The 24,224-nt window shown below is 44.1% G+C and overlaps 2 protein-coding genes across 2 annotated transcripts; both read left to right on the plus strand.

Moving 5' to 3' along the window:
* Window positions 1-13,452: 13,452 nt before the first annotated feature.
* Window positions 13,453-14,388, plus strand: LOC127032532 (olfactory receptor 14A16-like). The gene has a single exon (XM_050919836.1). The coding sequence runs from the start codon at window positions 13,453-13,455 to the stop codon at window positions 14,386-14,388; it is 936 nt and encodes a 311-aa protein (XP_050775793.1).
* An 8,345-nt stretch (window positions 14,389-22,733) lies between these two features.
* LOC127032566 (olfactory receptor 14A16-like) lies at window positions 22,734-23,654 on the plus strand. The gene has a single exon (XM_050919863.1). The coding sequence runs from the start codon at window positions 22,734-22,736 to the stop codon at window positions 23,652-23,654; it is 921 nt and encodes a 306-aa protein (XP_050775820.1).
* Window positions 23,655-24,224: the final 570 nt, after the last annotated feature.

The raw sequence follows: 24,224 nt of genomic DNA on the forward strand, positions 1-24,224 counted from the left end.
AGCGGTGGTGGTGGCGGTGGTGGGGTCCTGGCTTCTCCCTCCGGAGGTGGAGGAGTGGGGGCTGGCCCACAGGGCCCCCCCACCCCTCGGTCAGCAGCAGTAGCAGCAGTCCAGGAGGGGAGCACTCCAGCTAGCAGCAACAGCAGCAGCAGCCCAGGAAGGGAGAAGGAGCTCCAGCCAGCAGGGCAGCCCAAGCAGAGAGAGTGCTCCCGGTAGCAGAGTGGGACCCTGACCCTGCTCCTGCCCTGAAGGGGTGAAAACAACCCTGAGGGAAGGTTGTGGCTGGGAGCTACTAAGTTGGACTGATTGGGAAGTGACTGCAGCTGGGCCACTCCCCAATGAGGCCACAACTGGCCTGCATAAAAAGTCTGTGATCCAGGAGCCCAGGCAGTCTTCCTCTGTGTGTAGAGAGAGAAGGGCCTGGCTGCAGGGGGCTAGATACAAAGTACCTGAGTGAAGCAGGGCTGGGGAAAGTCAGAGAAGCTGGGGAGCTTCAGCCTGGAAAGATCCAGGCTGCAGCCTAGCATTGGGCTAAAAGGTACTGAGAGTTGCAGGGGGCAGCCCAGGGGAAAACCAAGGCAGCAGGTCCAAATCCAACCTTGCCAGTGATGAGTGGCTGATACTGCAGTCTGCCCCAGGATGTGGGGGCTAGACAATGACTGGCAGTAGCCGTATACTGAGGCAAGGTGGGAATAGTCGGTGGGGCTTCCCTGGGGAGCACCCCAGGTAAAAGGGCAACAGGTCCAGGGAGGGACTCGGGAGCCAGAGGACAGGCGGATCACCAGTCTGCAGAGGGTGCTCTGGAGCTGAAACTGAGCTAATTCCCAGGAATCACCAGCAGAAGGTGCCGCAGGGGTGAGTCTGCACGTCTACATGTCAGATATACTGCCTGGAGAAGTGCACTTGCTTTATAAGTACGAAGAAGGATTTAGTTCTCCAGGGTTCTCAATTAATGACTAAACTAACAAGAGACTTCCAGTCCCTCCCAGCCTGGCATTTCTGTGATTCTAGGGTCTCTGGTGGATATCGAAGATCATGAGTCAATGGTCCCATAGCTGTATCCCAGGGTATCATTGCCCAGTATAGACACCTGCACTTCATCACCTAAGGCCTGGTTTTCAAAGGTGTTTAGGTGCATGGTAGGTTTTTCTAAAGGATATAGGTGTCCAAAACTTATTGATTTCAATGGGAATTAGATGCCTAATTGCTTTTGAAAAACCCGCTAGATGCCTAAATACCCGCTGGGGCCTGGATCCATAAAAAGAACCAGGCGTGGTGACCCACAGTGCAGCAACACCTAACTTTTAGGCATCTAGAAAATCACTGGGACAACAATAGGGTCACACAGCCTGAGTCAGGCCCCCGGGCTCCCTATACAACAGAGAGAGAGAGACAGACACTAAAGAATGAGAGTCACAAAATTCAGCACGCTAGGAAAGGAGGAGCCTGAGCTAGCCGATGGGAGATGCTGAGGAGAGGAGTATGTGCTAGCTTACAGAAAGAGATGCCTAAGTCCAGTCAGGGAGGCCCCTGTGTCTGCTAGAGAACCACAAACCAATGAAAGATAGGCGTGTGCTCCGTCTAGGGCCTGATCTGGTAGTATCTGATACTTGATGATGTCAAATGGATACTCCCCTCCAATCAAACACACCTCGCCCTCCAAAATCCCTACCCACCAAAAACATCTGGAACAAAGAAACAAATCAACCAACCAACAAAATACAATACAACTTCGCTATAACCAACACCTGGGGATCCAAGCCATTTGTTCGTTAAAGTCACAGGTCCATTATAGCAAAAGAGCACTGCTGCTGGGGGCAGCAGCTGACACCTTGAGCCCACTGGCCATGGCGGAGGCTGACAGCTCTTCCGGCCCTGGATCAGTAGTGGGGGCAGAGAGATCCTCTGGCCTCAGGGCTGCAGCAGGGGCAGAATTTTTACTCCTCACTCTGAAAAAAGAAGAAGAGCCAGAGACCCCAGGTGTGACTTTGATATGGTAACTGTTTTTATGTGGAAAGTGCTCTGATACCATGGTGATGGGTGGCAGTACAAAATCCTCAGACTGATCAATAGATGGAGGGATATGTATGGGGATGGATGGATGGATAGCGAGACATGATAAATTCATGGAGGACAGATCCATCAATGGCTATTAACCATGAGGGTCAGGGATGCAACTCTGTGCTCTGGGTGTCCCTAAGCCTCTGGATGCCAGATGCTGGAATTAGACAACATAGAATGGGTCACTCAATTATTGTCCTGTTCTGTTCATTCTCTCTGAAGCGTCTGACATTGGCCACTGTGTGAACACAGGATATTTATACTGGTGTAAATTTAGAGTAACTCCATTGACCTGAGTGCAGTTTTTCTAGATATTTATACCAGTGTAAATACCTCAGTGTGCATAAACGGATTGCACGTTATGTTCTCATGCAGACAATAATGTCAACAGTTGATTATATTTATAAAGAAACACAGAATGAGACGATGGTCACGGGAGGCACTCTAGACAGCTCCAGTCCCCAGGGCCCTGGGTTGGAAACCAGAGTAAACGGCAGGCACGGGTTCCTCCCAAACCTCCCAACTCCTGTTTAAACGCAGGAGGAATTGACCTGGACTGTGGCTTCTACCAGAGGGGAAGGTCTCTGGGCTGTTTCTTGACCCACAGGGTAAATCTGCGAGGCAAGCAAATCTACCAATAAGCACAGGACTCACCAAGGTAGAGGAGGAACTTTGTCACCATACATAGCAGAACTGAAAACCCATGGTTTTTTTGGGTGGATTTTGGCAGAAAAAAATCAGTTTTCTGCAAATTTTAGCTGAAAATGTTTGTTTCTCACCTGCCAAAACATGAAAAATTGTAGATTTTGGGGGATTCTATGAAAGCCCATTTTTTTATTTTAATTTTTTTTTTATAAAAAAAAAGATAGACTCTAGATGTTTGGTTGACCAGAAAGCAAAAGTCTTAAAGAGTGCCAAACATAATTCAAATTTATGTTCTTAAATTAGCCCTGTACCTGTGCTTGTCCTATGCTCGAACACTGGGCCTGCTGCCCCCACAGAATGCCACATTGGTACAATTTAACTACATCTCCTTCACACTTGCACACAGGAGACCACCTAAACTCTACTTCCCTTATCTCTCATTAAACCCACAAGCTTCTCTCATATCCCCCATCACCACTGAGAAGATGACCCCAGGTCCCTGCTACTGACATGACCTACACAATTCTGTATTGAAACGATGCAGATGGGACCCTCAGGGGACACGTGCACCTCTTCCCTTTGGTCACACATGGGGTGCGGGGGTGAGACCAGATCTCCCCATAATACAAACACAGCTCTATGGCACTCCTCACCTAATCCCCAAAATTCCTCATATCACAAACACACCACTCTTCTCCCTCCCTCATTCAAGTCAGCTACAGCTAACACAATGAATGCAGCTAGAGTTTAATACAGAGAATTCCATGGGGCTATTGTCAGCTCCTGGCGGCAGAGTTAAGGTTGTATTGTTACCCAGGGTTCTTTCAACCCAAAGCTCTTGGCAACTTTTACTCTGTGCGAGGAGGTGTCAGGAAATAAATTAGGGAGACATAGTCATCCTACCGATAGATAGCTGGTGCAAACAAGACAACACAAGAGTGCTTTCACTTAAAGTTAAACTTTACTAGTCTCAAGCACTTACACACATCCACAACAAGATTAGTAAAACACCCCCAGCCCTCGATAATTACCAAAGCTGAGTGTGGCTCTCGAGTGGCACAGTGGCAGCCTGTCTGCTGGTGAGGAACAGAAGATGCATCTGGAGGGAGAGACCAGTCCCGAAGAGTCCCCAAACGAGTCTCCTTATTATACATTAGTAATAGAATGACTTGTCCCTTAAAGAAACCTTGTTAAGTAAGCAGTTTCAATGATCAAGCAAGAGTCTCCTTCTGATTATTGAATAGCCAGAGTGTGTTTTTTTTTTTCCAGAATTTGCAGCCTTGAGACCTCAATAGACATTCCTGGGGCATATCCTACTCTTTTAAAATGCATGTATCAGCAACTTCAACACAATTCTTATAAGAAAGGATGCGGGGTCAAGCTGCCCTTTCTGTGGCACCCAAAACCCCCTCCCCTCCCGCTTTGGTCAAGCTGAGATTGCTGAATGGCCAATTTACAGCTTGTTGACTAGGCTGCCTTTAACAATAAGCCATAGTGGTTTCAAGCACTTTACTGTTTTGCCAAAGTCTCCCCGTACAGTATGAATGTGTATATTAACTCTCTATTTCTTGACTTTCTAAAGTTTAAATTTTGCTGTACAATACAATATTCTGGAAGGGTCTGAACTATCACTGGGAAACCTTAACTCTGTGTTAACAAAAGATTTTTTGTTTTTGTTTTTTTGTTTTTGCCATTTATAGCTAGATTGATCAATCAATTCTTATCTGATTTACACTGGGGTAAATCTAGAGTAACTCTACTGACTTCAGTGAATTTAGTCTGGATTATTACCACTGTAAACACATCTTTTTCTATAAAAGTTGCACATAACATTCCCATGGAGACAATAATGTCATCATTTGATTATATCTGTGAGGAAACACAGAATGAAACCATGGTCATGGGAGAAATCTGGAAATTTTATTTTTGGTGAATAACCTCCATCCAATTAGTCTCTTCAAGGCACATTTGATCTCCTTGTTCCTCATGCTGTAGATGATAGGACCACATGGGGACAGCGTGGCTCGGCAGGCAGTTCTGCAGAAAAGGACCTAGGGGTTATAGTGGACAGGAAGCTGGATATGAGTCAACAGTGTGCCCTTGTTGCCAAGAAGGCTAACAGTTTTTGGGCTGTATAAGAAGGAGCATTTCCAGCAGATCAAGGAACGTGATCATTCCCCTCTATTTGACATTGGTGAGGTCTCATCTGGAGTACTATGTCCAGTTTTGGGCCCCACACTACAAGAAGGATGTGGAAAACTCGGAAAGAATCCAACGGATAGCAACAAAAATGATTAGAGGGCAGGAGCACATGATTTATGAGGAGAAGCTGAGGGAACTGGAATTATTTTGTCTGCAGAAGAGAAGAATGAGGGGGGATTTGATAGCCGTGTTCAACTACCTGAAACGAGATTCCAAAGAGGATGGATCTAGACAGTTCTCAGTGGTAGGAGATGTCAGAACAAGGAGTAATGGTCTCAAGTTGCAGTGGGGGAGGTTTAGGTTAGATATTAGGAAACACTATTTCACTAGGAGGGTGGTGAAGCACTGGAATGAGTTATCTAGGGAGGTGGTGGAATCACCTTCCTTAGAGGTTTTTAAGGTCAGGCTTGACGAAGCCCTGGCTGGGACAATTTAGTTGGGGATTGGCCCTGCGTTGAGCAGGGAGTTGGACTAGATGACCTCCTGATGTCCCTTCCAACACTGATATTCTATGATTCATCAAAGGAGGCACCACGGAACAAAACACACACACCACAAGATCCAGACCAGATGGAGAGCGGGAGGTGTGCATCACGTAAGCAAAAGCAGCCTTGCAAAATAACAAGGAGACCACAATGAGGTAAAGAAGGCTGATGGAGAAGGCTTTATGCCAGCCTTACTCAGAATGGATTCTCTGTTCTTCAGAACAGAACAGAACTGTTTTGAAGATCTGAACATATGACACAATTATAAAACTAAAGCAGCTTAACCCTAAAAATATGTTACAGTAAATAACCACAATTTCACCAAAGTACAGGTCAGATCGGGCCAGCTTGAGTATTTGGGAGATTTCACAGTAGAACTGAGCCACCATGTTGCCTCCACAGAAGATTAGTGGAAACATGCTCCCATTGTGCAGTGTAGGAAGGAGAATTGCAGTGATAGAGACGCTGTCTGCCATTTGGAAAACAAGCTCTCCTGTTCATTATAATCTCATAGTGCAGTGGTTGGCAGGTGGCAATATATCAGTCATATGCCATTATGGTGAAAAAAGCAAAGTCAACCACAGTGAAGAAGATGAAGAGAAAGACTTGGGAAATTAATCCACCATAAGAAATTGACCTGATGTGTAGTAGGGATTTGGTGACAGACTTGGGGACAGTGAGGGAGAAGGATCCAAGATCCAAGATGGACAGACTCGTCGGAAAGAAATACCTGGGGGTGTCAAGGTGGTGGTCAAGCACTACAAGGATGATAAGAAGGAGATTTCCTTTCAGGGCTACCAGGTAAAGCCCTCGAAACAGTATGAAGTATAAAATCTGCAGCTCCCGAAACTCAGAGAATCCCAGGAGAAGGAACTCAGCCATGGTGATTCAGTTGGATATTTTCTTCCTCAGCACATCATGTCCTGCCTGTGGAGGGCAGGAGAAGGGCACTGCTCAGGATTAGCATGACAGAGGAAATGATCCTGATTCTCTTTCTCTAATATACCCTAAAATAATTTGGCGTGTTTAGCCAAGCAAAAGGCCGTCTGAGAGGAGATGTTGTCAGTTTCTATAAATAGATCTGGGAGATTAACACCAGGGAGGGGAGAAGAGCTATTGATGCTAAAGGGCAATGCTGGTACAGGATCTAATATGGATAAGCTGGCCATGACTAAATTTAGGCTGGAGATGCAAAGAAGGTTTTTCCCCTCAGAAGACGGCTGAACGAGGGCTGACAGTTATTCCTTAAAAAAAAAGAACAAAACAAACAAACAAAAAACAACAATCTTTAGATACTACTTTTCAAAATAAAATGCAAATAAAAATTATATATATAATTTTTAAATTTTCATAGTTACAGGAAATTATGAAGGGGGTCAGACAAAAGTTATTTAATGATAGTACATGTTGAGATTCAAAAAGTTAAAACTTGAGAACTGTGAAAGCACAACCTTTCAACATGACGTGCAAATATACAAAGTCAATATCCTTAAATCAAACACTCATAAGTTCTCAAGCAGCATTTTTCTCACTTTTTCTCTCTGAAAATGTTGATGGTTGAAGGAAATATTTGTTCGCTGGTTTGTGTGTGTATGGTGAAATTAACATTTGCCAATATTTACTGATAAAAATCTGATTCTTCCAAGACTACTTTATAGAGGTAGCAATGGAAAGCGCATTGCATAGGCAACACAAGACCATAACAATGAACTATTAGTTTAGTTTTCCTAAAAGATCAAAGCTGTGGTCTGCATTGTGCATAATTGTCATTCAAATGTTGCATGTGAATAAGGAATAGCAACCAGAGTGTGTGTGTGTGTTTTTTAATCTTGAAGTCCTTGATCTATATTGTCCTCTCCATTATACCAGTTTTATGCCACCATAACTCCACTGATTTCAGTGAGGTTACACCACTGCAAAACTGGTACAAGGGGGTGGACAGTTTTCACTCTACCTTTACTCAGGTAAAACTCAGAGTGGAGAAAATTCTGATCTCGGGGATGAAGTCAAAATAGCTCCAATCACTTCAGCTTTACTCTGGTGTTATCGAGATCCCAATTTGGCTCAACCAGTTTTGCTTGATTACACACGTATAAGTAACTCAAAATTTGGCTCCTAAACAGACTTGTTCAGCAATTTATAACTATAGATCAATACATCAGCTGCATATATTCCAAAACCAATTGTCTTCTTTCATGGACCTTGGAGAACAGCAAAAACGCTACCCAGAAATATAGACCTGGAGCCAATACACAAAAGGCATCTGACCCCAAAGCATCTCAAAGGAGGTAAGAAAAATAAGCCACCACACTGCTTTGGCCTCACTCTAGGAGAAGGCAGACCCTGTGCAGATTTTGCATGGCTGCCACTTTTCCACCAAAGATAGGTAATAATAATATTGTGTGTGTTGTGAGGGCAATATAAATAAAAACTCTCATGTAGGAGCAATGACAGCAGCCCTGTTAAGGTTTTTCCCCCCACTTTGAACTTTAGAGTTTAAAAAGTGGGGACCTGCATGATTACTTTTAAGCTTAATTACCAGCTTAAATTTGGTACGCTGCCACCAGCCAAAAATATAATGTTTGGCACACTTCCTGTTCCCCTAAAACCTTCCCTGAGGAACACAAATCCAAACCCCTTGAGTCTTAAAACAAGGAGAAATAAACCATCCCTCCTTCTCCCCCCCAAGACTTTCCCCTCCCTGGATTGCCTTGGGAAGCTTCACACTGATACAAACTCCTTGGATCTTTAACAAACGAGGAATTAACTCTCCCTCCTTCCTTTTCCCCCCACCAATCCCTGGTGAGTTTAGACTCAATCCCTTGGATTCTAAAACAAGGGAAAAATCAATCAGAAAGCTTTTAATTAAAAAAAAAAGATAAAATTTATCTCTGTAAAATCAGGATGGAAAATGCTTCACAGGGTATTCAAATTCATATAGACTAGAGGGACCTCCCCGCCCAGCCTTAGATTCAAAGTTACAGCAAACAGAGGTAAAAATCATTCCAGCAAAAGGAAAAACATTCACAAGTTGAAAGAAAACAAACATAAGACTAATCCGCCTTGCCTGGCTATACTTACAATTTTGAAACATGAAAGACTGATTCAGAAAGATTTGGAGAGCCTGGTTGTACATCTGGTCCCTCTTTGTCCCAAGAGCGAACAACGAACAAAACAAACAACACAAACAAAGACTTCCCTCCAAAAAGATTTGAAAGATCTTGTCCCTCCATTGGTCCTCTGGTCAGGTGTCAGCCAGGTCCACTGAGCTTCTTAACCCTTTACAGGTAAAAGAGACATTAACCCTTAACCATCTGTTTATGACAAGCCCTGAACATTCTTCAAATGTCAAAGTGATGGATATAGTTCAGACAGAAGGTTCAAGACAGTGGGGCAACAGACTATGTACGGGAATAAAGAGATAGATCATGCAAGTACCTCAGCACCAAAAAGCCAGCAGATTTCCAGTGGGTTCCCATGTTTCCATTTCAGTGCTGGGGAGCTGGTTGTGTGAGGGGCTTGTAGACACCCCCACGACACATAATCTGTGCATTGCCAATGCTCAGCCCAAAGAATTTGTGGGAACTGATGCCAAACTCAGTTCTGGTTCCTTGTTTTGTAACATCACTATACACAGTACACCATCTAAACTGGGACATAAAGGTGTTGTGTTTGTGTGTGAGAGCCAGTGAGTGTATGTCTATGATTGTTTTTGTGCTGGGGGAAAGAGTGTGTTTGGTGCATTTGGGCTGCTGTGTTAGAGTGAATGTTTGCATGTTGGATGATGTATGTGTGCCTGCTTGTGTGATGTGAGAGTGAGCATCATGGTGTGTGTGTGCGCATCAGTCTATGGAAGATACTGCATGGATGCTTGTGTGAGTGTTTGCCTGTGTGTTTAAATGGCAACTATTAAACATAATAAAAGTTACCCTCCCCCTTCCTTATTGCTCTTAATCTAGCACATCAAATTCCCCATGATATGCGGGAAGAAAATCCAAATAGAGCTGGGCGAATAATAGATTTTTCATTTCACTGGCAATTTTGAAAAATCAGAAAAAAAAATAATTGTGTGTCAAATTAAAAATGCTATTTTTCCAAATTTCAGGTGAATCAAAAAGTCAAAAACAATTTTGTTTCAGGTTTCATTTTGACAAAATCTAAACATTTTCTTTCAATTTTGACCACATTTCAAAGTAAAATTAAGGGGAAAATATAAATGAAAAGTTGTTTTGTACTGGAAAATCAAAATATTTCATTCTCAAAAGGGCAATTGTTTTGCACTTCAGCTGACAATGCCACTTTTTTAACCTCTGACCAGTGCAAACTTCTGTGGTCCCTTTTAGGAACGGACATAATTCTTCTCTCACATGATATAAATCCTGATTATTTCTATTGATTTACTTTAGTGTCCGTGGATTTACTCCAAATTTATATCAGTCTAAACTAGGAGCTGAACATTTCTCTGCAGCATGATCAAAATGCCCATTTTTTAAACTCTTTATTTAGGAAGTTTTAGCAAGTTTACAAATCCTTGCCATGTAAATATCAAAAACAAAACAATCATTACAACAGTGAATTTTGGTTTAAAGAGACATCAGACAGGAATATAGTTACCAGATCTTTCTATTTAACAGGGTTTTACCATAGTACAGAGTGAGGATCATTACAACTCCTATGTCATTTCCAGTGATTTTATTAAAGTGAGTGACATTTCTGTATTCACATATTAACAGACCAGGTATGTCTATCAAATGTTCATATGCAAAGCAATTGGACAGGTGTGCTGGGATTTTATTTTATTTTATTTTGCTAGTGAATAAACTTTGAGCACTGAATGAGGTAACCAAATATCTAAGTATCTGTCTGTCCTCTATCTATTTTGCTGACTATGTAATGGTCCATTTGCAGCAGTTGACAAGAAGTTGAGAGGAATGAGGGAGGATTAAACATGGGGAAATAGTTTTACTTTGTAATGACCCATCCACTCCCAGTCTTTATTCAGGCCTAATTTAATGGTGTCTATTTTGCAAATTAATTCCAATTCAGCAGTCTCTTGTTGGAGTATGTTTATGAAGTTTTTTGTTGTTATTGTAATATTGCAACTTTTAGGTCTGTAATTGAGTGACCAGGGAGACTGAAGTGTTCTCTGACTGGTTTTTGAATCTTATAATTCTTGACCTCTGATTGGGGTCCATTTATTCTTTTACACAGAGACTTTCCAGTTTGGCCAATGTACATGGCAGAGGGGCATTGCTGGCACATGATGACATATATCACTTTGGTAGATCTTGTAACTATTCCAACTACTCCAAGTTGTAACTCTTATCCCAATTGTAGGGATGACAACTGTGGAATGGAACAGTGAAGGGACTGAACAAAGTCAGAGGAATAGTTGGAATCAGATCTCAGGATACCTTGGACCTTAGCTTTTTAATAATTAATCATCTGATGGTTGAACCTGATATGAGAGGTCCATTATATTAGGTAAGACACAGTCTCCATCCCAGGGACAGGCAAAGGGTGGGAAGGAAAAGACAGTCCCAGGGAAGGACTTTCCCAAGGCAACACAGCAGGTCAGCAGCAGGGCTAGGAATTGATGACAGATGTCTGGAGTATAGTCCTATATGTCCGCAGTGTTTGCCTCACAAACATTCCTCTACATCCTGCTGCCTCATTATAATTCTGATTATTTTAGTTTCTGGAATCTGTTCAGGGAAGTAGAGGGCAAGAGAAATTAATTGTTGCCTCTGGGCTCTTGAGGGCTCCAGGGAGTGAGTCCCACAAGCCCTTAGAAAACGGACATGGATAAATCACCTTACTGCAGCACCAGCCCTTTTGACACACAACTCATCTGCAGACAGCACAGATGTCAGTGTATTTCCAGTATCACAGCCTCAGTGGGTGGGGAAACGACCTCTCATAGTACTGTGATAAGAGTATTAGATAGAGAGATTGGTGGCTAAAGCAGTGTGTATGGGGCTAGAGAGAGAGGGGAAACCAATTGCAGTGTGTAGCTGGAGAAGAAAAGACATTTCAGTCTGGGAAGATTCCACATTAACCAGCAACATAAATTTGCTCTTGCAATTAAATATATTTGGGAGTTACACAGTGGCACTTTAAGGATGAAATTGTAAGTGATTTTTTTTTTTATATTTTCACTTTTATTTCAATTTTGCCATAAGAAACTGAGTCAGTCCAAAGAATTTATCTTAGGAAAGAGAGGGCAGAATATCTGTGCCTCAGTTTCCTTCTATTGGGAGTGGGGAAATTGATGAAATTGACAGATTTTTTTTAGAATGGTTTGAGGAGTTTACATTAAAGTAGTGCAAAAATTGTGACAAACATTGTCAACTCATTGATACTTTTCTCTCTGTATACATTAGTTTGTTGTTATTCCTGTCTGTCTGTTTGTACTTTTCTCTCTAAATTAGTTTGTTTTTACTTCTCTATCTGTTAGTTTTTGTTAGTTCTGTGTTTCTCTTGCATTCCCTGCATCTGTTTCTGTTTCTCTCTCTTAGTTTGTTGTTCCATCTATCTATCTATTATCAATTTGTGTCTAGTTCTCAATTTACTGTTACTCCTGTCTATTAAATTGCTGTAAGGGCAGTTGAGTCAAGTGGGTTAGCGTAGTGGTGACTAGGAGCCTGGACTCTTGGGTTCTATCCCCAACTCTGGAAAGAGATTGGGGTCTAGTGGGTAAGAGTAGCGGGGACAGAGAGCCAGGCCTCCTGAGTTTTATGTGTGACTCTGGGTGAAAGTTCAGTCCAGTTTGTAGAGAGGAGGAACCAGAACGGGAGGTGTTCTATTTCTGTCTCTCATAAGGACTGTGGAGCAGGCACCCCTCATAACTTGATGCTAAGTGGTTAAGGCACTCTGTTGGCTTGTGTCAAACTCAGGTTTAATCCCTCCCTCTGACTGATGATGAGAAGGAGATTGAATTCCCACTTTACAGGAGGGTGCCTGAGTCACTAGGCTATGGGCTGTTCTGAAATGAGACTGTCTCAGTCTCTCCTGCTGAAGCTGCTCCATTGTATGAAAATTAAATAGTCACTGGAGCAGGGACTTCAACTCTTCCAGACAACAGGTGAGTGCCCCAAGTACCACACTGGAGAATCAGTCTCAATAGCATTCGTTAGCCCAATGACTCTCCATTGTTACTCTCGGCAGTCATTGCTGATGGCATTGGAGAGTCACTGGGACAGAGACTGATGCAGTCGTTAGAGGAGTGGACTAGGAGTCATGACATGTCACTTGTGTACCCAGCTCTGGGAGCGAGTTGAGTCCAGTGGGTAGAGCCAGAACTCCTGGCCTATAGATTTACTGGGTTAGTGCAGGAGGCAAACTGGGAGTCAGGACTCCTGGGTTCTCTTCCAAGCTCTGGGAGGGAGTTTAGATGAAAGGTCAGAGAAGCAGGAGGGGAGCTGGAATGTCTTTCTCTCACAGTGAGTGTGGAAATGTGGCTAGAGCAAGAGATGGGGAACCAGAGCTCCTGGGCTGTATTACTAACTCAGGTTTACCATGTAATTATGACTGGGATGGGTCACCTCCATGTGAGATGCTGCTCCAGTTTAAAGCAGTATAAAGTGGGAATAATTCCATGGCATGCAGTGACATTACCACACATTCGAAGCAATGCCCCTGACAGCAGAATCTGGCCAGGCAGACCCCATATTTCCCTCTGTAAACTGAGGATAGCAACACTGTTATCCAGAGTTCGCCCACCTCTGAGTGACAGAACTAACAAACACCTCGAAAGCAATTGCTCCTATTTCTCCTCTCCGTCACCCTGGTGTAAATTAGGAGTAACTGCACTGGAGTCCATTGAGCTCATTCTACTTTCTCTCACCCCAGTGTAAATCAGGAGTAACTCCATTGGATTCAGTGGGGCTGTTTTCCCCATCCTCATTCCCGTATTACACCAATCTTCACAAGCTAGAGGTCTGACTCAAGGAAATTAAGATGGATTTCACAAAAGGAGGGTTATTTTACTGATCTAATCCTGGCCCTTGGTCTTGTCCTTCCCTCTGCAGACATCCTGAGACATGTCCTGAGAAAGAAAATGTCCAACCGAACCACCGTGAGTGAGTTCTTTCTCCTGGGATTCTCTGAAGTTCGGGAGCTGCAGATTTTGCACTTTGTGGTGTTTCTAGTGATTTATCTGGCATCCCTGGTGGGTAATCTTCTTGTCATTGTGGTTGTAGCCCTTGACAACTACCTTCACACTCCCATGTACATCTTCCTGATGAATCTGTCCATTGTAGACCTTGGCTTCATCTCTGTCACCATCCCCAAATCCATGGTCAACTCCCTCATGAACACCACGTCCATTTCCTATGCTGGATGTGTTACTCAAGTCTTTTTTCTCATCTTCTTGCTGGGAGAGGATGTTGCCCTTCTAACCGTCATGGCATATGACCGATATGTTGCCATCTGCCAACCACTGCACTATGAGACAATGATGAACAGCAGAGCTTGTGTCCAGATGGCAGCTGGTGCCTGGATCAGTGGGATTCTCAACTCTGTGCTACACACCGGGAACACATTTGCATTGACCTTCTGTGAAGGCAACATGGTGGATCAGTTTTTCTGTGAGATCCCCCAGCTACTCAAGCTCACCTGCTCTGACTCATATATGAGTGAAGTTGGGGTTATTGCCTTTAGTATATGTTTAGTATTAGGCTGCTTTATTTTTATCATTGTGTCGTATGTTCAGATCTTCAAATCAGTGTTGAGAATCCCCTCTGAACAGGGTCGACATAAGGCCCTATCCACCTGCCTTCCTCACCTCACTGTGGTCTCCTTGTTTGTTTGTACTGGAGTCTTTGCCTACCTAAAACCCACCTCCAGCTCCCCATCTGCTCTCGATCTTGTGATGGCTATTCTTTATTCTGTATTGCCACCAATCATGAATCCAATTATCTACAGCATGAGGAACAAGGAGATGAAAGTTGCCCTGAAGAGACTGACTGGGTGTAGGCAATTCACAAAGAATTAATTTTTTGTCTTTATCTAATAAAGGTTTACTTATGTTGTATTTGTTCATTTATGTAGTTTATTTCCATGACCAAACAGTTTGCACACAACCAGGTCTGATTCTGATCTCAGTTGCACCAATGCAAATCCAGATTAACTCCGCTGATGTCACTGCTGCTGGGGTGATTTACACCAGCAGAAAATCTGGCCCATTTGTAGAGTTAAATGGGTGTAAAGTATGTGCGTGAGTGGAAAAAGACTTTCGTTTCATGCCAAAAGAATACCTGTTATACTGCTTGGTCACTTGCATCCATCCCATGGCCAGTGAAAACAATGATTGGAGTTGTCTTGCTTGTGTGTATAAATCAGGGGTGGCTTTATTGGACCCAAAGGAGTCAGACTAGGGTAAGAATGGAGTAGCTAAGAAAACATTTGGGGTTGATACTCAGCACATCAGTGTAGTTCCATTGACTTTGGTGGCACTAAATCAATTTGCAGCATCTGTGGATCTAAGATACTGCCTCCAATGGAGCTGTGTATCCATTGCCACCAGCTGGGGACTGGGTCCATTGTCTTAAACTACCATTTGTGGCCTAACCACTAGAGAGGGACTAGAAGCCAGACTGTGTTAGCCTGGCTCACATGCACATTTGGGTGTGTGAGAGATGGAAAGACTGGCTAGAAATTATGGAGAGGTTTCTACCACCAGTGGGATGAACTTCTGGAGCAGCCGCCCAATAGCAGTTGTGCAGGGCAAATGACTGAATTACTTTTAAGAGCGACTTGGACGCATTTCAGAGTGGGATTGTATGACTGAGTGGGGTTGTATGACTGGGCTGCTTGTGATGCTAGAGGGCAGGGCTCAGCAACCCTGTGGGTCACTTGTGGTGTATGTCTTAAGTCCCTAAAAGCTCGTTCTTAGGGATTCCGTCTGGCCACTGGCAGGGGTCAGGACAGGATTCTTCCTCCTCCAGTGTATTCTGGGAGGTTTGTTTTCTTTTTTAATCACTGAAGCATTCAGGGCAGCCCTAGCTAGAAATGGGACATTGGTTGGGCTGTGCCAGGGCTCTGAGGTGGCACTGAGACATTCTCTCTCTCTCTCGGTTGCTTGGCTGCCTGGTTCTTACCCACTTGCTCAGGGTCCAACTGATCACCATATGGGGGTCAGGAAGGAATTTCTCTCGTATTCAGATTAGCAAGGACCTTGAGGGGTGGGGGTTGCTTTCCTCTGCAGCATGTGGTGATTGTCAGTTGCCAGGATTTTCTGGGTGTCTCTCAATCATTTCTCTGCCATTGTGGGTGCTTTGGGCACTGGTGCCCCTCGGTCTCTTCTCTTGTCTGCCAGTAGCACAGAACCATTTAGTCTCCTGAGGGCTGTGACACTTTGGTCTAATTTCAGTTGTTGGGTTTGGTCTGTGGGTGCCGGGTGGTGATGGCATAGAGCAGGTCAGACTGGATGATCTGCTTGTCTCTTCTGGCCTTGAACTCTGCGACTCTGTGACTTTATGGATGTGCAGGGACGGGGGAGAGGAGAAGGGGCCACACAGAGAATAAACTCCAGTAGAGTCCATAGCATTGCATTAGTACAAATATCTGTGACACCTTTTCCTCCTGGCTGAGGGAAGTGACTCTAGCTCAGATGGAGCCCTTGACCCCTGCAGCTGTGCAGTGTCGCACTCATGGGCAGTGTGTGTTATGAGGCCCCTCTGTGCCACACCTAGAGGATAGGAGGCTGTTCCAGTGACTGTCAGGCAGCCTGGCTGTTCAGTTCAAGCTGTAGAAGCTCGTACTTTGGGCCCTAGATGGCTCTGGTTGAGTCCCCCAGGTGCCAGCCTTGATTAGATGGTGACCCTCACAGACAGGCAAGTGGCCTGAGAACTTCAGGGGACCTTATTCCTGCACTAATCAGAGGCTGATGTTGCCTACCAAGCTACAGCAGAACAGCAGCAGGAGTGAGACCAAAGAGGGGAGGGACTCCTTAGTGAGAGGAGGGGCAGGTTTATTCCTGGATCATCTCAGAGATGCCCATTCCTAGTCCCTCTGCACCCTGGAGATCGAAGATGCATGGTCTTTGTCTGGCTTAAATCCATGCTGCAAGACGAAGTTTTGGAGTCACATGGGCAAGTCACATGTCCATGCATGACTCAGAACTTTACCAGCCAATGCCACAGTCCCAGGAAAGCTCAGATGTGGATTGGCATCTCTCAGAGTTCATTGTTAACTGAAGTGTTTCTTGATAGGGCTGTTACTGAGAATAGTCTTTTCTCAAGAAGGTGACCAACTGCTTCACTGAGGCTACTTAAAATAAAAGAAGTACATAGCCACACTCATAACTTCAAATACAAAAATGATACATGCATGTAATTAGGATGAATATATCCAGTAGATCATAACCTTTGCAGAGATATGTTACCTGGCACATCTAGCATAAGACATATTCCAGTCATGTCATATTTACACTCATAAGCATATTTCTATAAATCATTATGGGATGCAACATCATACCAGACATTCTGGTACTTCTGGGAAAGCTGTGGCCCTGCCCGTGCCTATTTGACCCCTTCCGCCAGTGTGATCTTGCATATGTCCCTCATTTATGAAACTGGACAAAACTACATCTGGTTTTGTCTCAGTACCAGACGGGACAAGCCACATGAAAAAGGGATTATCCAGTTTATAACCAAATGAATTGCCAGCTCCGTCGATCACCATGCTCACCCCTCCTGAACAGCTTCTGAGCTGCTTCTTTAATACCTCCTCTATCAGGAATATGTTCCAACAAACCAGATCTCCTGCATTCTGTCCCAGAGAAACTAGTGGTGGGTATATTGTTCAACAGTTAACATTGTGGATCCTTTCTGGAGTAGGGCCTAATGGAGCTAAAGGAGTCCTAGGGAACTTGTGTTTAACTCCTCAGGACTCTTAGAAAATCGCATCTCTGATCTTAGACCAACCTCCTGTCCTGTCCCTAGATGTGACATTTCCAGGTTATGTGTCAGACACAATGCCTTGGAGAAGTGTACTTGCTTTATAGGTGAAAAGAAGGATTTAGTTCTCAAGGGCTATCAGTTAAGGACCAAATTAATGAAAGATGGAAAACAGGCTTTAGTCTAGAATTTTAAAGGTCCCAAGAGAACTCTGAATCCTAGGTCCCATCAATGGAAATTTTTGGAGAATATTCATAGCATTTAAGGCCAGAAGGGACCATTAGCTCACTCAATCTGAGTCTTTTGACCTCCTATAGATCACAAGCGAGTTAACCCCGTCTTGAGCACAATAACTAATTTTTCATGAATGCATGTTCCAGAAGAGCATTCAGTCTTGATCGGAAGATATCAAGGGATGGAGAATCCAGCACGGGCCTTGGTAAAAGCTGCCAAGGTGAATTGGACGTCCAGTCTCACTGAAGGGAATTTTCAAAGCTGCTTGGGGAATATGATAGATTTGAAGTTCTGAGCCTTATTGTATTTGTGTCCCATCATATGGTTTAGCATATGGCACAAGGGATGTTGCTGCTCTTTGACCATATCCTCAATGGCAGTTGCTGTACTGGGAAGAGAAAAGAAGTCTGAGTGGGGATCTGATAACAGTCTTCAAATGTGTTATGGGCTATTATAAAGAGGATGGTCATCAATTGTCCTCCATGTCCATTGAAGATAGGACAAGAAGTAATGGGCTGAATCTGCAGCAAGGAGATTTAGGTTAGAGATTAGGAAAAGTTTACTAACTCTAAGAACAGTTAAACTCTGGAATAGGATGCCAAGGGAGGATTTGGAATCCCCACCACTGGATGTTTTTGAAGAAGAGTTTGGACAAGCACCTGTCAGGACTGGCCTAAGTTTACTAGGTCCTGCCTCAACTTCTCGGGGTCCTTTTCAGCCCCACATTTCTATGGTTCTGTGATTCTATAAGCTACCTACAAAAGACAGAGTTCACTTTTCTCTATCAGCTGGGCTGGCACCAGCCGTGGAAACAGCAGAGATATGGGCATGTTCTTCAAAGAGGAAGATTATTTTTTTCCAGCAATTTAAAAAGGGATTTTCAAAGAGCCAGGCACCTAATTCTCCTTTCAGTCCCTCCTAGCCCAGCATTTCTGTGATTCTATGATCTCTGGTGGATATCGAAGATCATAAGTCTATCAACTCACAGCTTCATACCAGGGTATCACTGCCCAGTATAGACACTTGCACTTCATCCCTTAAGGCCTAGATATGAAAGGTGTTTAGGTGCCTAGTAGGTTTTTCTAAAGGATATAGGTGTCCAAAACGTATTAACCCAGGCATGGTGACCCGCAATGCAGCAACATCTAACTTTTAGGCACCTAGAAAATCACTGGGACAAACAGGGTCACACACAGCCTGAGTCAGGTCCCTGGGCTCCCTATAAAATAGATATAGAGAGACAGATATTTTAGAATGGGAGTCAAAAAATCCAGCACGCGAAGAGGGGAGATGCCTGAGCTAGCCAATGGGAGATGCCAAGGAGAGGAGTGTGTGCTAGCTCAGAGAGAGATGCCTAAGTCCAGTCAGGGAGGCCCCTATGTCTGCTAGCGATCCACGAACCAGGGGAAAAGAGGCGCATGCTCCGTCTGGGGCCTGATCTGGTAGTACTCAATACTTGATGACATCAAATGGATACTCCCCTCCAATCAAATATACCTCGCCCTTCCAAATCCCCACCCACCAAAAACATCTGGAACAAAGAAACAAATCAACTAACCAACAAAATACAGTACATCCTCGCTGTAACCAGCCCATGGGGATCCAAGCCATTTGTTCGTTAAAGCCAAGGATCCATTATAGAAAAACAGCCCTGCCGCTAGGGGCAGCAGCTGACACCTTGAGCCCCATAGCCAGGTGAAGGCTGATAGCTCTTCCAGTCCTGGGTCAGTAGTCGGGGCAGAGAGCTCCTCTGGCCTTGGGGCTGCAGCAGGGGAAGAATGTTTACTTTCCACCCTAAGAAAAGGAGAAGAGCCAGAGACACCATGTGTGATTTTGATATGGTAACTGTTTTTATGTGGAAAGTGCTCTGATACCATGGTAATGTGTGGCAGTAGAAAAACCTCAGTTTGATTGATTGATCAGTAGATGGAAGGCTTTGTATAGGGATGGATGGTTAGCTAGACATGATAAGTTCATAGAGGAAAAATCCATCAATGGCTAGTAACCAAGAGTATCAGGGATGCAACCCTGTGCTCTGCGTGTTATAATTCTTGACGTCTGATTGAGGTCCATTTATGCTTTTACGCAGAGACTGTCTGGTTTGGCCAATGTATATGTCAGAGGAGCATTGCTGGTACATGATGGCATATATCACACTGGTAGATGTAACTATTTCAACTATTACAGCTACTTAAAGTTATAACTCTTATCCTCATTGTAGGGATGACAACTGAGGAATGGAGTGGTGAAGGGACTGAACAGAGTCAGAGGAATAGTTGGGATCAGATCTCAGGACACCTTGGACCATAGCTTATAATTAATTAATTAATTAATTAATTGTCTGATCGTTGAACCTGATATGAGAGGCTCATTATATTAGGTAAGACACAGCCTCCACCCCAGGGACAGGCAAAGGGTGGGAGGGAAAAGACAGCCCCAGGGAAGGACTTTCCCAAGGTAACACAGCAAGTCAGCAGCAGGGTGACAAATTGATGACAGACATCTGGAGTACAGTCCTTTGTGCCCGCAGTGTTTGCCTCACAATCTTTCCTCTAGACCCTGCTGCCTCATTGCAATTGTGATTATTTTAGTTTCTGGAAACTCTTCGGGGAAGTAGAGGGCAAGAGAAATTAATTGTTGCCTCTGGGCTGTTGAGGGCTCCAAGCAGTGAGTCTCACAGGCCCTTAGAAAACTGACATGGATAAATCACCTTCCTGCAGCACCAGCCTTTTTGACACACAGCTCAACTGCAGACAGCACAGATCTCAGTGTATTTCCAGCAGCTCAGCCTCAGTACAGTCGGGGAACGGCCTCTCACAGTACAGTGATAAGAGCATTAGATAGAGAGATTGGTGGCTAGAGTAGTGTGTATGGGGCTACAGAAAGAGGGGGATACCAATTGCAGCGTGTGGCTGGAGGAGAAAAGACATCTCAGTCTGGGAGGACTCTACATTGACCGGCATTATAAGTTTGCTCTTGCAATTAAATATATTTGGGAGTTACACAGTGGCACTCTAAGGATGAAATTGTAAGTGACAACAGATTGTTTTTTCATAGCTTCACTCTTAGCTCAATTTTGGCATGGGAAACTGAGGCAGTCCAAAGAATTTACCTTCAGAAAGAGAGGGCAGAATATCTGTGCCTCAGTTTCCTTCTATTGGGAGTGGGGAAACTGATGAAATTGACAGACAGTTTTTTAGAATGGATTAAGGAGTTTACATTAAAGTAGTCCAAAAATTGTGATAAACACTGTCAGCTCATTGATACTTTTCTCTCTGTATAAATTAGTTTGTTGTAATTACTGTCTGTCTGTCTCTTTGTACTTTTCTCTCTCAATTAATTTGTTTTTACTTCTCTATCTATCTGTTAGTTGCTGTTAGTTCTGTGTTTCTCTCACATACTCTGTATCTGGTCTTTTCTTAATTGTGTCTCCCTATTAGTTTGTTGATCTATCTATCTATCAATCTATCTATCTATCTGTCAATCAATTTGTGTCTAGTTCTCAGTTTTTGTTACTTCTGTCTATTAGAAGGCTGCAAGGACAGTTGAGTCAAGTGGCAAAGAGTAATGGTGACTAGGAGCCAGGACTCTTGGGTTCTATCCCCAGCCCTGGAAAGGGATTAGGAGCTAGTGGGTAAAAGAAGCAGGGATGAGAGCCAGGCCTCCTGAGCTTTATGTGTGGCTCTGGGTGGAAATTCAGTCGAGTGTGTAGAGGAGAGGAACCAGATATGGGTGTTCTACTTCTGTCTTTCATAAGGACTGTGGGAGAGGCACCCCTCATAACTTGAAGCTGAGTGGTTAGGGCACTCTGCTGGCTTGTGAGAAACTCAGGTTCAATCCTTCCCTCTGACTGATGAGAAGAAGGGGTTTGAATTCTCCCTTTACAGGAGGGTACCTGAGCCACTTGGCATGGGGTAGGCAACCTATGGCATGCATGACAAAGGTGGCACGTAAACTGATTTTCAGTGGCATTCAGAGTGCCTGGGTCCTGGCCACTGGTCCAGGGAGCTCTGCATTTTAATTTAATTTTAAATGAAGCTTCTTAAAAAATTTGAAAATCTTATTTATTTTACATACAATAGTTTACTTATATATTATAGACTTATAGAAAGAGACCTTCTAAAAACGTTAAAATGAATTACTGGCATGCGAAACCTTAAATTAGAGTGAATAAATGAAGACTCAGCACAGCGTTTCTGAAAGGCTGCCGACCCCTGTGCTAGGCTTTGGCCTGTTCTGAAATGAGACTGTCTCAGTCTCTCCTGTTGAAGCTGTTCCACTTTTTATGAATAATTAGTCACTGGAGCAGGGACTTAAAATCTTCCAGACAACAGGTGAGGGCCCCAAGTACCACTCTGGAGAATCATTCTCATTTGAATTCGTTAGCCCAATGACTCTCCATTGTCCCTCGCAGCAGTCATTCCTGATGGCAATGGAGAATCTTTGGGACAGAGGATGAGATACAGTCTGATGCAGTCGTTAGAGGAGGGGACTGGGAGTCATGACACGTCACTTGTGTTCCCAGCTCTGGGAGGGAGTTGAGCCCAGTGGGTAGAGCCAGAACTTATGGCCTGTATTTTCAGCTCCAGGATGGGTTTTGGATTTACTGGGTTAGTACAGGGGGGCGAATTCGGAGTCAGGACTCCTGGGTTCTCTTCCAAGCTCTGGGAAAGAGTTTAGTTGAGTGGTTAGAGAAGCAGAAGGGAACTGGACTGTCTGTCTCTCACACCAAGCGTGGAAATCTGTCTAGAACAGGGGATGGAGCATCAGAGCTCCTGGGCTGTATTCCTAACTCAAGTTTACCATGTAATAATGACTGGGTTGGGTCACCTCCGTGTGAGATGCTGCTCCAGGTTAGAGCAGTATAAAGTGGGAGTAATTCCATGGCATGCAGTGAAATTACCCACATTCACAGCAGTGCCCCGGCAGCAGAATCTGGCCAGGCAGTCCCCCTATTCACCTTAGTACACAGAGGGCAGTAACATTTATAAACTGTTATCCAGAGTTCGCCCACCTCTGGGTGACAGAGGTATACAAATACCTTGAAAGCAATTGTTCCTAATTCTTCTCTCCATCACCCTGGTGTAAATTAGGAGTAACTCCACTGGAGTCCATTGAGCTGATTCTACTTTCTCTCACCCCAGTGTAAACCAGGAGTTACTTCACTGGAGTCACTGGGGCTGTTTTCTCCATCCTGAGAAAGAAAATGTCCAACCAAACCACTGTGACTGTGTTCCTTCTCCTGAGATTCTCTGAAATTCGGAAGCTGCAGATTTTGCACTTCGTGGTGTTTCTAGTGATTTACCTGAAAGCCCTGGTGAGGAATCTTCTCATCTTCATGGTTATAGTCTTCGACCACAACCTTCACACCCCTATGTACTTCTTCCTGATGAATCTGTCCATCGTAGATCTTGGCTCCGTCTCTGTCACCATCCCCAAATCCATGGCCAATTCCCTCATGAACATCAAGTCCATTTCCTATGCTGGATGTGTTACTCAAGTCTTTTTCCTCCTCTTCTTGCTGGTAGCAGATTATTCCCTTCTTATTGTCATGGTGTATGATCGATATGTTGCCATCTGCCAACCACTGCACTATGAGACAATGATGAACAGCAGAGCTTGTGTCCAAATGGCAGTTGGTGCCTGGATCAGTGGGATTCTATACTCTATGCTACACACGGGGAACACATTTGCATCGAGCTTCTGTGGAGGCAACACGGTGGATCAGTTCTTCTGTGAGATCCCCCAGCTACTCAAACTCATCTGCTCTGACTCATATATGAGAGAAGTTGGGCTTATTGTCTTTAGTATATGTTTAGTCTTAGGCTGCTTTATTTTTATCACTGTGTCGTATGTTCAGATCTTCAAATCAGTGTTGAGAATCCCCTCTGAGCAGCGCCGGCATAAAGCCTTCTCCATCTGCCTTCCTCACCTCACTGTGGTTTCCTTGCTTGTTTGCACTGGTGTATTTGCCTATCTAAAACCCACCTCCAACTCCCCATCTGCTCTGAATCTTGTGATGGCTGTTCTTTATTCTGTATTGCCACCACTCATGAATCCAATTATCTACAGCATGAGGAACAAGGAGATGAAAGCTGCCCTGAGGAGACTGACTGGGTGTAAGTAATTCACCAAGAATTAATTTTCTGTTTTTCTCTAATAAAAGCTTGCTTTTGTAGTATTTGTTCATTAATGTCCATGATTTCCATGACAAAACAGCTTGCACACAACCAGGTCTCATTCTGATCTCAGTTGCACCAATGCAAATCCAGATTAACTCCCCTGATATCACTGCTGCTGGGGTGACTTTCACCAGTAGAAAAGCTGGTCCAGTTATGGAGTTAAATTGGTGTAAATTGTGTGCACAAAAGGAATCAGAGTTTCATTCTGTGCGAAAACAATACCTGGTACACTGCTTGGCCACTAGCACGTGTTCCATGGCCACTGAAAACAATGATTGGAGTTGTCTTGCTTGTATGCATAAATCAAGAGTGGCTTCATTAGAACCTGAGGAGTCAGACTGGTGCAACACTTGGGTAGGTGAGAGAAGACATTTGGGGTAGATCCTCAACACATCCGTGTAATTCCATTGACTTTGGTGGACGTAAAGCAATTTGCAGTATCTGTGCAACTGAGCTACTGCTTCTGATGGAGCTGTATGTCCATTGCCACCAGCTGGTGACTGGGCCCACTGTCT

This window comes from Gopherus flavomarginatus, chromosome 12 (assembly GCF_025201925.1).
Source record: "Gopherus flavomarginatus isolate rGopFla2 chromosome 12, rGopFla2.mat.asm, whole genome shotgun sequence".
Lineage (NCBI taxonomy): Eukaryota > Metazoa > Chordata > Testudines > Testudinidae > Gopherus > Gopherus flavomarginatus.